The 16127-nt window shown below is 46.4% G+C and overlaps 1 protein-coding gene across 1 annotated transcript in view; it reads left to right on the top strand.

Moving 5' to 3' along the window:
* Positions 1-1039: 1039 nt before the first annotated feature.
* GPR139 (G protein-coupled receptor 139) overlaps positions 1040-16127 on the top strand; it is a 45990-nt gene continuing 30902 nt past the window's right edge. The window contains exon 1 of the mRNA XM_032155916.2: positions 1040-1437. Coding sequence (XP_032011807.1) covers positions 1311-1437 — 127 coding nt within the window. The 5' untranslated portion in view covers positions 1040-1310. The remainder of the gene's footprint in view (positions 1438-16127) is intronic.

Here is a 16127-nt window from a genome sequence, read left to right as displayed (position 1 = left end):
CTCTCTCTCTCTCTATCTCTATCTCTCTCTTTCTCCTCAACTCTGTGGTGGCCACACCGGGAACCCTCCGCCTGCCTGCCCAGAGGAGAAAGGACCACCCACCCACATTTCTTGGATCCCACCTGCTTTACCAGTGCTACCCTTCACACAACCTTCAAGCACTCTAGACAAGCCCCCGTGACTCCCGCGTGCGTTTTTGTATGTTTGGAGCGTCCCGTGAGTGTGGTCTTGTGCACGGTGATGAGGATGCCTGCGTGTTTTCAAGGGTCTAGGTGTGCGATGGGAGGGCATACCCGTGCCTGAGTGAGCGTGTGAGTACACCGCATGCCTGGGTATTGTGTGTCTTTGTGTGAGCGTGGGCGAGTGCGTGTTTGAGTGGCTGCAACATCCTTATTCCTGACTGAAGGGCGGCATGCAGGAGGGGCTTCTCTTAGCCGGTCTGTATCCTCTTCAAACGCACTCCGGTTAGGGGACAGTCCACCGGCGGCCACCCCCAGAGTCGCCACACACACGCACAGGGATGCACGCACCCCTCTTTCCAGAGCCGGCAAGCTCCGCTTCCCTTGTCCAGGAAAACCGACAACGCTTTAGCATCCTCGCTGCTCCAACAGCCCCACCCCTTACCCCGTTCTTTGCCCTAGGTATAGAATCCTCTATCTGGAGATGGCCGGGAAGCATTGGCGAGGGGCAAGAGAGGTGGCTGCGAGGAGAGTGGAGAAAGGCAAACTGAGGACACGCTGGAGGAGTGAGGAACCGCTGCGGGAGAAGCAGATCCCACCCATACCACGCCCCTCCCTCGGGGTTGGAGATAGCGGGTAGCCTGTTTTCCACTCCGGTCTTCCTTCGGGGTTCCCAGGTCTAACAGCATCTTCTCCCCTGAAACTGGAGCCAAGCGAGGCGGCTGGGACCCCTGCTCTTCCGCATCCCTCCCACCCCACAAACACTCCGCGTCCAGGCAGCCGCTGATTGGCTGCGGGGAGCGGCGTCCCAGCCCCCCGGCTTTGAGGCGGGAGTGGAGCGGGTCCGAGGTGGGAGGCGCACAGACGGGCTCCGGGAGCCCCTCCCGAGGCCCCGCGCCGCGCGCCCCGCACCCTGCTCCCCGCGCCCTGCGGGAGGGCTGAGCCAGGACTCCGGGCGGGCAGGTGCGGAGAGAGCAGAGGGGATCACGGCCAAGGGTAGGAGCCAGTCCTGCGGGGAGAGAGGCGCTGCTGCTCCAGCTGCTGCCTCCGCCGCCGCCACCACCTAGCCGGCGACCAGAGTCGGGCTGGCAGGCCGGGCGCGAAGCGGCAAGGGGAGCGAGGGGCGCGCTCATGGAGCACACTCACGCCCACCTCGCAGCCAACAGCTCGCTGTCTTGGTGGTCCCCCGGCTCGGCCTGCGGCTTGGGTTTCGTGCCCGTGGTCTACTACAGCCTCTTGCTGTGCCTCGGTTTACCAGGTGAGGGGCGTGGGGGAGAGGGAGGGAAGCCAGGACCCCCAAGTGCCGGGCAACCCTACCCAGAATCCCCCGTCCTCCCCCGTGCGTTCCCTGGCGCCCCGTCGGAAAAAGTTTAAGCTTTAAGGGCAACTATGGACATTTCCACACGGGGGGAAAGGAAGTTGCTGTGCCCTAGCTGGGGACCGTGTGTGTGTGTGTGTGTGTGTGTGTGTGTGTGTGTGTGTGCGCGCGCGCGCGCGCGTGTGTGTGTGTGTCATGACTGTGACGGCGGGCGATGGGCTGGGCATGTGAGCATGGATTCGAAGGTGCATTTGTGCGCGCGTCTGGAGGGGGCGGCTTTCATGGGGTGGGGGCGTAGAGGGCTTTGTGTGTGTTTGGCTTGACTGCATGTTCTGGACAGAAGGCTTCGTGAAGGCTTCCCTTCTCTCGTGGCCCCTGCACGTCCACCCCACTTGGGGCACCTCTGCCCCTCTGCGTGTCCCCGCCTGACACGAGATGAAGCTGGAGACCCTGACATTGAGCACTCTCTTGCTCGGGGGGCACTGGAATGGAGAAAGGATGCCTAGCAAGAAAAGGGTCTCCCAGCTGGCTAAGGAGAATCAGGGGTTGGCTCTGGGACCATGCCCTGGCCAGGGCAAGGGTGCAGAGACACACAGGGCAGCCTGCGGTGGTTGCCACCTCAGGAGGTCACAGTCTCCTTGAGGACATGCCTGGCCCCCTGGCTTGGCCTCCAGGTCTACCCACCCTGGGCAGCTCATGGCTGCTGCGGATGTCTGGCTGATCCCACATCTTAATGTCCTTTCCAAAGTGTGGCTGAGACTTGTGCTGAATTCCTGAAGAGAGCTGAGCTGCCGAGAAGGAGGGAGTGCTTACCTGGGCTGTGTGCGAGAGAGAGCGAGAGAGAGAGAGAAAGGTTTTTTTCCTGGGGCTCCAGCTTTGGGCGGACCCTCCTTGCAGGCAGTCTCAGTGGCAGATAGATTCCTAAAGATTACTTGCATGCAGAGAGGAGAGAGGGACTGAAAGAAGCAGAGAGAAAGAGAAAAAAATCCAGTGTACAGCCTAAAATCTTAGCATCATCTCCCTAGTCATCTCTTAGTCTGCGAACCTTAGTATCTTGCGATCCTGGGAACTTGGGAGCTGGATTTCTGAGAGCCTGGCTGAGATTTCCTTTCCCAAACATTCGGCTTGGCAGTCAGGGCCCCTGATGAGATTGTTTCAATAAATCCCCCCTCCCAAATTTGGCAGGCATTCAGAAAGCGCAAGTTTAATAGTGTGAGCCTCTCTCCCCAAGCCAGTGATGAGGCTTTTATTCCTAACTAATCGCCCTGGCTGCCCTAGGAGAGCAGCTCAGCCTCTGATTTGCCCTGCCGGTGTGGTAGCACATGTCCTGTAATTACCTTGAGCTGGGATTGATTTCAGTCCAGGTTCCACCTCCCCTCTTCAGGCCTTCCGAGCTTCTCTCCCCAGAGCACTGTTTTGGGAAATGGGTTTTTGAGAAGGTTGGTTATTTGGTGATGCTTGCTGAACTGGAAAAGTGTCAGAACCTCTTTCCCCCTCAGCCTTCCCATCAGAATGTCCCCCCAACAATCCACCCACCCTTGCACCTCCTCTACTGAGTGAGGTAGCCACTCACTCACTATCCCAGGCTTTTCTAATGAAACCATTTAAGGGACAGAAACAAAGACAAGCAGAGGTTGACCCTTCAAGAGTTCAAAGCAGGGACAAGAGGATGGAGGAAATGAGGAAAAGCTTAGGCTTTCAAAGACCTCAAGGTGGAAGCCAAGGTACCTCGCACCTTCACATCCCAACTCCTATGCCAGCTAGGGCCTTCCTGACACACAGCATTGACATCTACTGTATGCCAGGCACTGTGCTAGCCACAGGCTTAGCCCAGAGTTTGGGAACTTAAAAGTATGAAGCTAGGATTAGGATTTAGCTGTTGTTGATGTCTTCATATCCTCAACTAATAGTTTTGGCCACTATGGTATGCCAAGTATTAACTGGGTGTCAAAAGGACACAAAGACACCTAGGATGCAGTCTCTGAGTTCCAGGAGCTCCCAAATGGAAGCGCATGATTCCAAAGACAGCAGATGGATGCATAAGGACCAAGCAACCTAGAGAAGAATGATTGGGGAGGCCAGGCTTAATCAAAAGTCTTGGTCTGTTAGCAGTTTTGTTAACAGCCCACAAGGCTGGTTCAAAGGTGAATTCTTTAAGTCAATCTCTTAATACCATAAGGGGAGACAAGCGTGTCCTGGCAATGAAGAGTGAGTGTTAATCCAGGTTCTGCTGGGGTGAGGTTGCAAGCTTTTCATGTCTGTGCCTCAGTTTCCCCAACTGTAAAATGGGAATTATGAGGGTAGCTATCCCCTGGAGTGGTGTTGAGAAGTAAGGATGTTGCTGCAGATGATAGCACAAGTGAAACGCTCGCCTTGGTGCCTGACATTCATTGATTGACACTGCACCGCTGCAGTCATAGTTATCATGAAGCTGATCAAGTTGTAAGGAGGGGGGTCTGCTTGCTCAGCCCCACCAGTGACCAGAGGAGGGACTGAGATACACAGAAGAAAGCATTCAGGTCAGCATGTAACTCCTCGTGTTGAGCTCACCACAGTGGTCCCCACCCATCACCTCCCTTCCCCATCCACTAGCAATTAGCAAACTCTCATTACTCCACCACTGACTGGGAGACACAGCTTTGCTGGGTGTGGAGTAACAGACCGCAGGTCTTGCTCACATTGTTGAAAACTGAGATTTTAATTGAATCACTATTCCTGGCAGTGGACTCACCCCAAGTTTCCCAAATTCTGGCAGTAGTGGTTGGAGACGTGGGTGGGAACTGAGGGATGGATGGGGAGTGCCTGAATGTTTAGCAACAGCAAAGCTAGTATCACAGGAAAGTGGTGGATGTCTCTGACTACCTTCAGTCTCTAGGTTGGGAAGAAGAGCTAGGGGATTGCCCCAGACAGTCTAATTTTTAACTGGTTGGTGTAGGATTGAAGGAATTCTAATGTGAAATATGGGTACAGCTTTGCCACTTAAGAACTGTTCACCTCTCTTCATCATAATTTTCCCCATCTGCAAAATGGGGGCAACAGTAGTACCTGTTACCCACACAGGTGGTATATATGAAATAAGATCATCTACGTAAAAATGGCTTAGCACAGTGCCTTGTCCAAGAAAAGCACTTATTCCTCACTCAGTGCCTTCTCCACACTGGATCTCTGTCACCTATAGTATTACACTTAATCCCTGCCACATCTCTGTGACCTATACTGTCTTCGAACTCATTTTACAATGAACAAACTGAGACTCAGAAAAACGAAGCATCTTATCTACTGTCACACAGTCAAGCCAGCATGCATACATGCTGCCTTATTAAACAGTGCAATAAGGCAAACAGTGCAATTTTGTTGTATGGCTTCACCTTCATTACTGCCAGGCAGTTGTTTGAACTAACCTCTGTCCCTCTTTTCTGTGCTCTGTGGAGAAAATCAGTGTCCCACCTGTTCCTAAAACTCCATCTCTTTTCCTCTTTCCTCCTCCTTTTTAAGTAGGCAAGATGTTTCTCACTTCTCGAGACACACAAAATAAGTCAGCAGAGCCAAAAAGGAAGGATTGGGACACTCATTGGGCCAACTGGAATGAGACAGTACAAAAGAGACAGCAATGCAGGAGAAAATGATGAACTTGAGCCCCTGGGGGAAGACAGTGAGAGGGAGGATGGGTGGGCCAGCTTGATAAGGAAGGAGCAGTGTGAAATTAAACTGAGATTTGAGAGATTTTTAAAAAAATTACCTTCTAAAGAGTGCCATGGATGTGCAGAAAGACAAGGTGAGGAAAGAAATGATAGCTTGAAACTGCATGTCGCCCAGCAGAAGGGTGCATTTCCACCACTGCCAAGTGAGGATGATAACATCTGTAACATCTGCCTTTGAGGGTTGGTGCAAGATGAAGGCAGATGATGAGTTTGTAGCCTGGCAGATAGTAAATAAGCCTGACACATGGTAGTCACCATTGTTGTCAACTAGAAGTAGAAAACTGGTGATCTGTCAGCTGGACTGAGGCCTGCAGATATGTTTTCTTTACCTTGTAAACATCTTTAATGAGAGAAAATGGAATAAACAGGTTAAAAGGACACACTCTGGAGCTGGAGCTCTGGGGTCTGAGTCCTGGCTGTGCTGTTTACAAGTTATATGACCTTGGGCAAGTGACTTTAACCAGTCTGTGACTCAGTTTCTCCATCTTTAAACTGGGGGTGATTATAAGAATAGTCTACAGTTCATAGGGTTGCTGTGAAGATTAAATGGGCTAAGCCCTGAGCACAATGGCTGGAATATGGTAAGTACTCTATAAGTTATTTTTTCATCATTTAAAAATTAGGAAAAAAATCCCAACTCACTTTGTGACACCAGCTTTATCCAAACCAGACAAAGACATTACAAAAAAAGAAAACTACAACCCAATGTTCCTCATGAACATAGACACAAAAATCATCAACAAAATATTAGCAAACCTAATCCAGCAATATATAAGAGGAATAACACGTCAGAATCAACTTGAGTTTATCCCAGGAATACAACACTGGTTCGACATGTGAAAATCACTCAGTATAACTTATCATATTAACAAACTAAAAAAAAAAAATTTTAAGGCATATGATCCATCTCAATAGATGCAGAAAAAGCATTTGATAAAATTTAACATCAATTTGTGATAAAAACTCATCAAACTAGGAAAAGAAAAATAACTTCTTTAACTTGATAAAGAGCATCTATAAATAACTTATGTCTTACAACACATTTAATGATGAAAAAACTGAATGCTTTTTCCCTAAGATCCAGAACAAGGCAAGGATGACTGCTCTCACCACTCCTATTAAACATTGTACTAGAAGAAGTCCTAGCCAGTGCAATAAGGCAAGAAAAAGAAATAAAATTTATACAGAAAGGAAGGAATTAAGTAGTTTCGGTTCACAGATGATACAATGGCCTTCCTAGAAAATCGCAAAGACTCCACACCAAAAAAACTCCTAAGAACTAATAAGTGAGTTCAGTGTGTTTGCAGGATACATGGTTAGTATGTAAAAACCTATTGTATTTTTATATACTACCAGTGAATAATTTGAAATTAAAAATTGGAAATTTTAAAAAATAGATTTCCAAGTTCCCTTCAAAACACCAGAAGAATTGACATTAGATTCACATGCCCAGAAGACAGCAATTTTCTGGAGCTGAGGAATAGCTGCTTGCTTTATTTTATTTTTCCTTTCTTCTTCTTTTTTTTTTTTTTTTTTTTGCATTAAATAGATAATGATATTCATGTGACTCAAAGCCTAAAAACATAAAAAGGCACATGTTGGAAAGTCTCCCTTCCATCACTTTCTCCTGTTCACCACTTCTCAAACCCACCATCACAGAGGTAACCACTGTTATTAGTGTTTTAGCTTCTTATGTATTCTTTCAGCATATCTTCATGCATATCCGAGAAAATATGAATTATAGATTTCAACTCTCCCTTTTTTTTTCACTGTCCCTAAAATGAGCATATTATACACACTGTCCCACATTTACTCTTTTTCCAGTTAATATATTAACCATCCACGATGGCTTTCTCATTCTTTTATACAGCTGTATTGTATTCCATTGTGTATTTGAATCATAGTTTCTTGGTTGGCTGCCCCTTTCAAAACCACATAGGCACTCCAATTCTTTTTTTTTTTTTTTTGAGATGGAGTTTTGCTCTAGTTGCCCAGGCTGGAGTGCAATGGTGCAATCTTGGCTCACTGCAACCTCTGCCTCCCGGATTCAAGCGATTCTTCTTCCTCACCCTCCCAAGTAGCTGGGATTACAGGCATGTGCCACCATGCCTAGCTAATCTTGTATTTTTAGTAGAGACAGGGTTTTTCCACATTGGTCAGGCTGGTCTCAAACTCCCGACCTCGGCTGATCCACCCACCTCAGCCTCCCAAAGTGCTGGGATTACAGGCAAGAGCCACTGTGCCTGGCCAGCACTCCAATTCTGAATAGTCCCTAATGGCATGCCTAATTGACCTTTGTAACCTGCATGACTCATCCTTAGGCACATTTGACCATAGGACTCCTGTTATAGCAGTGAGAAAAAGAGCACTTCATCATTCCAGGTTTGCTCTGGCAATAAATCACTGTGTGACCTTGGCCAAGTTATTATTAATGGGTCTCTCAAAGGCCCAGGAGAGCCAGGTTCTGCTGTGTTGCTGTAGTTGGAGACATGGCCCCATGGACAGGACGTGAGCATAGACCAATGATGTAGCTATGCTGGAGGCTGCCTGGGCTGGCTTTGGGCTAGGATCCAGTACAGCATTTTTGTAGTTTTCGCTCCTGCTTAGTTTCTGTAATGATCATGTTAGTTTTGCTTTGTGAGGTTGAGTGTAAAATACATTGCTTTGGAACTGGATGTGGATTTAAATCCTGTGTCTAAACCATGTTTGCTGTGTGATCACAGGTATAAACACTTCACCTCTCTGAGACCCGGTTTTCCCATCTGCAAGAAATGGGCAGTTGAGTTTAGCAGTTAATCCCAGTGGTCTCTGAAGTCAAACTGACTGGGTTTGAATCCTGTGCCCCTGACTGCTAACCTGTGACCTTGGGCAAATTTCTCACCTTCTCTGAGCCTCAGTTTCTTCAGCTGTGAGATGGAATAACAATACTTCTCTCATTGGGCTGTTTTGAGGATTAAATGAAATTACAAGAATGCTTAGCACTATTCTCAGCACATGTTCACTCTCACATAGAGTAAGAGTTCAATAAATGCTATTAACCTTCTGTGCCCTGGATTGGTTGCTGTGACAATTAGAAATAAAATATGCAAAGGCTTCTCACAGTGCCTCGCACATTGTAAGAGCTCGGCAAATAGTAACTCGCATTGTTTTATCATCTAACATGTCCATGTGCTCAAGCCTTGTAAATGCCCTGTAGCCACACATCACTCTGTGCATAGGTCTTTTCCATGAATCCACAATTTCACTCAAAGTAGAAATGAAACAACATGCCCTGGCAAACTAGAAGAGAATGATCCAATGGATTAAGCAATCAATTCCATCATAAGCCTAGGGAATTTGTCCTCCTAAAAGAGTTGCCTGTGATTCAGTGAAACTCCCAGAAATAATATCAGTGCAGAACATGAAATGGCCTTCAGCTACAGCTGGCAGAGACCAACAAACACCACCAGCAAGGTTGTCCTGGATAATGCAGTCAGAATCATGAACAGAAAGGGTCCTGCCGCTGAACCTCCAAGTGGATCTGAAACATATTGGCAAATGGTGATAGCCAATGCCAGCCCTGCAGAGGGCACCATGAAATTTAGTGGCCAGGTGTCTTGAATTCAAATATTTAAACAGAATAGTGGCCAGGTGTCTTGAATTCAAATATTTAAAAGAGCAGTCAGATAATGTAAATGAACAAAGTAATCTAGTTTTTAAGAAATGCTTCACTTACCCAAAGAATCATGCTTCTCTGCTGTTTTTCTGAAAGGCTGTGGCTCTCCTCATCTCTTATTTTTTCGCAGTTATAGAGACAGATGTACAAAACAAACAAAAAAAAAACTATTTCTCTTAATAATTGCTAACACACTTATAGTGCTTACTATGTACTAAGCATTCTTCAAAACACTTCAAACGCATTAACTTATTTAACTTTTTTTTTTTTTTGAGATAGTCTCACCGTGTAGCCCGTGCTGGAGTGTGAAGTGCAGTGGCGCGATTTCAGCTCACTGCAAGCTCCATCTCCCAGGTTCAAGCGATTCTTCTGCCTCAGCCTCCCGAGCAGCTGGAATTATAGCCATGCGCCACCATGCCCGGCTCATTTTTTTGTGTTTTTAGTAGAGATGGGGTTTCACCATTTTGGCCAGGCTGTTCTCAAACTCCTGGCCTCAAGTGATCCACCCACCTCAGCTTCCCAAAGTGCTGGGATTATAGGTATGAGCCACTGCGCCTGGCCTCATTTAACTTATGATTCTTTGACGATTCTTTGAGGCATGTATTATACCCATTTTTCAGGTGATAACTTTGAGACACTTCCCCAAGGTCACACAGTGAAGAAATGACAGGGCGGTATTCAGTACTGCTTCTCAGCTTTCATGTAAGAAAACAGCAGCAAACGCTCCTCAATGATAACCAACATTCAGACCAGGTCGAGAGAAGTGGGAGTGACCACAACAGGAAAGATAGGGACTGAGGGAGCTAGAAAGTGCCACTGCCACTCCGCTTTCCAGCCGGTGGTTCAGTGTTGCCAAGTTGTTCAAAAAATCTAGAAATCCAGATTTTTATATGAAATGTCCATTGTTTCACATGTTGGCAACTAATTCAAAAATTTCAAAAACACTATGTGAGCCATCACTTTGTGAGCCAAACCAAACATATCTGCAGGCTTGATATGGCCCACCACGCTGCCAATTCACAAACTCAGGGGTTGGGAAAGCTGCAAGAAGCACCAAAAAACACCAATGGGGTCACAGCAGGTGGAGAAAAAAAAAGAAGAAGAATCTAGAGGGAGGATCGAGGAAAAACAGGGATGGAGACACAGAGAAATATGTGGCTAAAGTGGAAAAGCATGCCAACCCCTGAAACCAGGGATTTGGGATAAGCTGGAATAAAGAGCTCCAAAAAATACCACAAATTGCATGCTAACAACATCTTGAAACACAAATCCACCATTTTGTTTTGGAAGAGGAAATGTCCTTAGAACTTGCCAGCATGGTGGATCAGGATATAGGCTCTGTGGTCCCCAGACCTGGGTTCAAATTCCAGCCTCGTCGTTTCCTGTTAATGGGGCTCTGGCAAGTGGCTTCACCCTTTCTGAGCCTCAGTGTTCCTATCTGCAGAATGGGTATAAGAATCCCTTTTTCACAGGGTTCATGGTGTAGCTGAAATAATTCAGGGTTGCGTGTGGCACAATGTCTGGTACTAGCCATTACTATGTGCTAAGAATTCTTCAAAACACTTCAAATGCATTAACTTATTTAACTGTTGTTGTTGTTGTTGTTTGAGGCAGAGTCCCAGTGTGTCGCCCAGGCTGGAGTGTGGAGTGCAGTGGTGCAATTTCAGCTCACTGAAAGCTCCACCTCCTAGGTTCAAGTGATTCTCCTGCCTGAGCCTCCCGAGTAGCTGGAATTACAGCCACCGTCCCCAGCTAATTTTTTGTGTTTTTAGTAGAGACAGGGTTTCACCATGTTGGCCAGGCTGGTCTTAAACTCCTGGTCTCAAGTGATCCACCCACCTCAGCTTCCCAAAGTACTGGGATTACAGGTGTGAGCAGTAATGGCTGCTGTGTTTTCTATGAGTCCAAACATCCCCATTTTATGAAATGAGGAATCTGCAGAGCTAGGAATGTGATATGGTTGAGGTTTGTGTCCCCATCCAAATCTCATCTTGAATTGTAATCCCCAAGGGATTAGGGAGAGACCTGGTGGAAAATTATTAGATTAAGGGGTGGTTTCCCCCATGCTTTTCTCATGATAGGAAGTGAGTTCTCATGAGATCCAATGATTTTATAAGGCAGTTCTCCCTGCTTTTGCTAGCCCTCTCTTTCCTGCCGCCATGCGAAGCAGGTCTTTTCTTCCCCTTCACCTTCCACCATGATTGTAAGTTTCCTGAGGCCTCCCCAGTCATGTGGAACTGTGAGTCAATTAAATCTCTTTCCTTTATAAATTACCTAGTCTCAGGTATGTCTTTATAGCAGTGTGAGAACGTACTAATACAGAATAGCAGAGTCTTAACCAGAACTTACTTTTCCCAAGTCTCAGTTCACTTTTCACGAAATCACACTGCTAGCAGTCTCTTAGGAGGAAGCAAAAGGAGTAAAGGAAAAAGAGGCTGGGAGATTTTAGAGCTCAGAATGATTGCCTAGATATTTTTGGTTTGTTTTGTTGGTATATAGGATTATTTTAGGTGGTACAAGTCTGTAGCATTGAATCTCTTTTCAGCTGTCTTAATCCTTCTGATTCCATCAAAGGGAAAGTTTCAGCTTGGTGCTAGTATATGTTGAACACCTTTTTAAATATGTGCTAAATCTCCCTCTTTTTTTTTTTAGACAGGGGCTCACTCTATTGCCCAGGCTGAAGTGCAGTGAAGTGCTCACTCATAGCTCACTGCAGCCTTGAACTCCTGGGCTCAAGTGATCCTCCCATCTCAGCCTCCTGAGTAGCTAGGACTACAGGCACATGCCACTGCACTCAGTTTAAATCTCTCTTTTGAATAGACACAGAGCAGGCCTTGGGCCCAGACTTTGGCAGGCAGCAGCACCTAGCTGGAGTTTAATGTGACTCTTGTATTGTTATTATATTTCTATTTAAGGCTACCTCCTGTTTACAACGGGGAAGGGAGGCTGATTTATGATCTGGGGTGGTTACATACATGTGCCGTCCAATAGAATAACCACTAGCTGCGCGTAGCTACTGAGCATTTGATATTTGACTAGTGCAACTGTGGAACCGAATTTTTTATTTCATTTCATTTCAATTAATTTACAACTAAAATCGCATACTCAATTCAGTTAGAAAATAACTGTATACTTGGAACAACTTGAGTATGTGAATCTACTCTTTCAATCATACATTTTATGACATCTAAATAGAGGTCAGAGACTTCCAATGAAAATTTATCATCCATAGAGATATGTGCTGGAAGCATGAAATGCACAGCAGATTTTGAAGATTTAGCATGAAAAAAAGTTAAATATCTCATCAATAGTTTACATAAATTACATTTTGGATGTATATAGTTAAATAAAATATATTGTTAAAATTATCTTCTCCTGCTTCTTTTTACTTTATTAATAATGTGACTACTAGGAAAATTTTAATTGTATATGTGACTCACATTTATATTGGGCAGCACGATTACATAAAGTATAAATTTAAGGAAAAAAAGGCAAATCACTTTCAAACAAAATGCTAAATAAATGATAGTACTTGTGACACAAGAATGCAGCAAAAATCACAAAGTTGGTGGGTGTCTTAGTCTGTTTGGGCTGCTGTAACGAAGTACCATAGACTAGGGGGCTTATATACCACAGAAATTTACATCTCACAGTTCTGAAGGCTTTATAAATTAGTGGCTTTATAAACTAGTGACTTCTTTTCTTTCCCCTCAAGTCTGAGATCAGGGCACCAGAGCAGTCAGGCTCTGGGAAGGGCCCTCTTCCAGTTTGCAGATTCCTGACTTGTTGTTGTATCCTCTCACGGGAGAAAGAGAGGAAGATAGCCCTCTGGAGTTCCTTTTATAAAGGCACTAATTCCATTCATGAGGGCTCCATCTCAGGACCTAATCAATTCCCATAACCCCCATTTCCTAATCCCATCACATTGGGGGTTAGGACTTCAAAATACAAGTTCAGTGGGGAACACATTCAATCCTTTGCAGTAGGACAATCACTAAAGTCTGGGGAACACTGTTCTAATACAATGTCCTTTTTTAAAAGTATATTTAATTTAGAGATGGGATCTCACTATGTTGCCCAGGCTGATCTCAAACTCCTGGCCTTAAGCAATCCTCCTGCTTCAGTCTCCCAAAGCTCTGGGATTACAGGCAGAAGACCCTGCACTTGGCCTACAATGCCCTTGATGGAAAAACTGAGGCTTAGAGGGAAAGGAAGTTCCCCAGGGATGCATACATAGCTAATTAGCAGCAGAGCTGGGCCTTGACGCCAAATCTCTGGGATTCCAAATCCAGTGTGTTTTGGCCATTGCTGCAGTTTGGCCATTGCAGCAGAGCAGCAGTGCAAAGCAAGCGATCAGCCTCCTGCCTCCACCTCTACCAAGGGAAATGTAAAGATGGTAGGGTCCGGCGTGGGAAGGAGGTGACTACCTTGGATCCTAGTACAATTCAAAGGGAGGGAATTTTACTGTATGGGTGACCCAGGATCTTTGTTTTTCTATAAAGTGGAAGCAGAATGGCTTGTGCTTTTCTTAAGTGATGGTCATGATCTGCTGGACTGCATTGAGAGGAAGCTAGGAATTTTAACCTCAAATTTGTGTTTTCATTTTGCCCCATGGCAAAGAGGATGAGAAGAGAAATCAGAGAGCACAATCAGACAATACACCTGCATTCATTGATTCATTTATCCAGCCATCCATTCACCCATACATACATACATCCGCCCACACACCCATCCATTCATCTATCCATCCACCTATCCATCTATCCATCCATCCATCCACCCATCGATTCATCTATCCATCCACCTATCCATCTATCCATCCATCCATCCACCCATCCATTCATCTATCCATCCACCTATCCATCCATCCACGCATCTATCCATCCATATGTCCATGCATCTATCCATCCATCCATCCACACATCCATCCATCCATCCATCCATCCATCCATCCATCTATCCATCCATCCATCCACCCATCCATTCATCTATCCATCCACCTATCCATCTATCCATCCATCCATCTACCCATCCATTCATCTATCCATCCACCTATCCATCTATCCATCCATCCATCCACCCATCCATTCATCTATCCATCCACCTATCCATCTATCCATCCATCCACCCATCGATTCATCTAGCCATCCACCTATCCATCCATCCACGCATCTATCCATCCATATGTCCATGCATCTATCCATCCATCCATCCACACATCCATCCATCCATCCATCCATCCATCCATCCATCCACACATCCATCCATCCATCCATCCACACATCCATCCATCTATCCATTCTGGGCCTGGCATTGCTAGGTACCAGGCACCATGCTAGGTACGTGGTGAGCCAAAAAAGACCCATTTTTTTGCCCTTGTGGGATTTACACACCACACACACACACACACACACACACACACACGAAAGACCAGCATGATCAGAAACCCAAATAAATGTAAAAGTTCAACTGGGAAAATGTCATGACTTGGTGCTGTGAGAGCTTATCACTGAAGAAATTGACCCAGACAAGAGAACTCAAGGAAAGCTCCCCTCAAGAAGGAGTGATCTAAATCTGAAGGACACGGAAGGAAAGAGTGGAATGGAGGGGGCAAAGGGAGCAGGCTGTGCCATGACTCTGAGGCAGGAGGGCACTGGTACACACATATCAGGACAGCAAGAGGGTCAGAGTGTCTGGAGTGACCAAAAAAGGAGAAGGGGGATGCATGGTGCCAGAAGCAAGCAGAGTGAAACAGGAGGCCAGCACCTTATAAAAGCAGGTAAATTGACCCTGAGTTGGGACAACACGTTCTACAGAGTATGAACTGATGTGTCCACTAGTGACTTCTTTTCTTTCCCCGCTTGTTTGGCAAACACGGGTAGAGCTGGGGGAAATTGCTTTTCAGCCACAGACATTTCCTATTTTCAGCTAAGTGCAAAGCAAGCAATCAGCCTCATCATTTCAGCTGGGGGACTCTACCCAGACACACAGACACACACACAGGTGTGCATACACAGACACACAGGTGCAGACCCACATGCAGACACACACCACATGCAGAGACACATACACATATAGACACACAGAGATGCACACACAGAGACATACATGCAGATACACACCACACACAGAGATACACATATAGACACACAGATGCACACATACACCACACACACACACACACCCTGCAGCCAAAGGTGTAGAATGGCCATGGTTCTGTTCTCGCTGCAGCTTTTAACTTTTAGCATTCCAGCCTCACCACAGTTCAGCTCCACGGAGCTGCACAAGAATCATCATCTGCCTCCTGAAAGAAAGCAGTGTCTTCCCTGGAATGTGGTAGAATGGGCAGTGGTTGGAGAGAGAGCACAAGAGGGTTGGAGTCATAAGGAGGGTTGGGGTGGGCATCCCTTAAAGGAATCAGGGACCCACACTCCTGACCCTCACAGACCGTGGTTCCGCCTTGTGTCCTCCCTCTGCACCCACGACCCTTCCAGAACACCCCTTCTTCCTGGCAGAGGACGTCATGGAGGCAACCATGGTCTAGGGATGGGGCACATCTGGGCTTGAGTTCAGTGCTGCAACATTGTTAGCTGCAAGACTGTGAGCAGGTAATTTCCCCTTCTTTGAGCCTCAGTTTCCTCGTCTGGGAATGAGGGTGATAAGATCAACTGTGTTCACTTAACTCATATGCATGAGCCCCTGTCATGTGCCAAGCACTCTTCTAAGCAGTGGGAGAAAAGCAAAGAAAAATACGAAGAAGTCCCTGCATAAGCAAGGAGACAAGCAGCAGGCAGGGAAGTCAATGCACACACAAAACAATTTCAGATACTGACATGTGCCGTGGAGACCATATAAGATAAGGTGATAGGGAGCTCCATTAGGTTGGGTGGTCAAGAAAGGGTGTTCCAAAGTGGTGATGTTTGAGCAGAGACCTGAATAATGGGGTGGAATCAGCCAGGGTAGACATAGGGGGAAGGACATACCAGGTAGAGGGAACGGCCAGGGTAACCCAGAGGTGAGAATGAGCTGGCACAAAAGACCAGTGAGGTTAGAGTACAATGAAAAAGTGGGAGAAGGGGCAGGAGTTGATGGGGAAGAGATAGGCACAGGCTGGGCTAGGTGGGTGATGGTGGGGAATTGAGATTTGACTTCTTACATGCTGCAAGAAGGCACAGGAGCCCTTTGAAGGGTTGACGTGATCTAATTTGGGTTTTCCAAAAGTCTCTATGGCTGCTATGAAAAGAGTAAATGGTAGAGATGAGAGGGGCGTAGCA

The sequence above is a fragment of the Hylobates moloch genome, unplaced genomic scaffold, assembly GCF_009828535.3.
Source record: "Hylobates moloch isolate HMO894 unplaced genomic scaffold, HMol_V3 SCAFFOLD_6, whole genome shotgun sequence".
NCBI lineage: Eukaryota > Metazoa > Chordata > Mammalia > Primates > Hylobatidae > Hylobates > Hylobates moloch.
The sequence above is the reverse complement of the archived record's forward strand: the minus strand, read 5'-3'. Positions and strand labels throughout refer to the sequence as shown.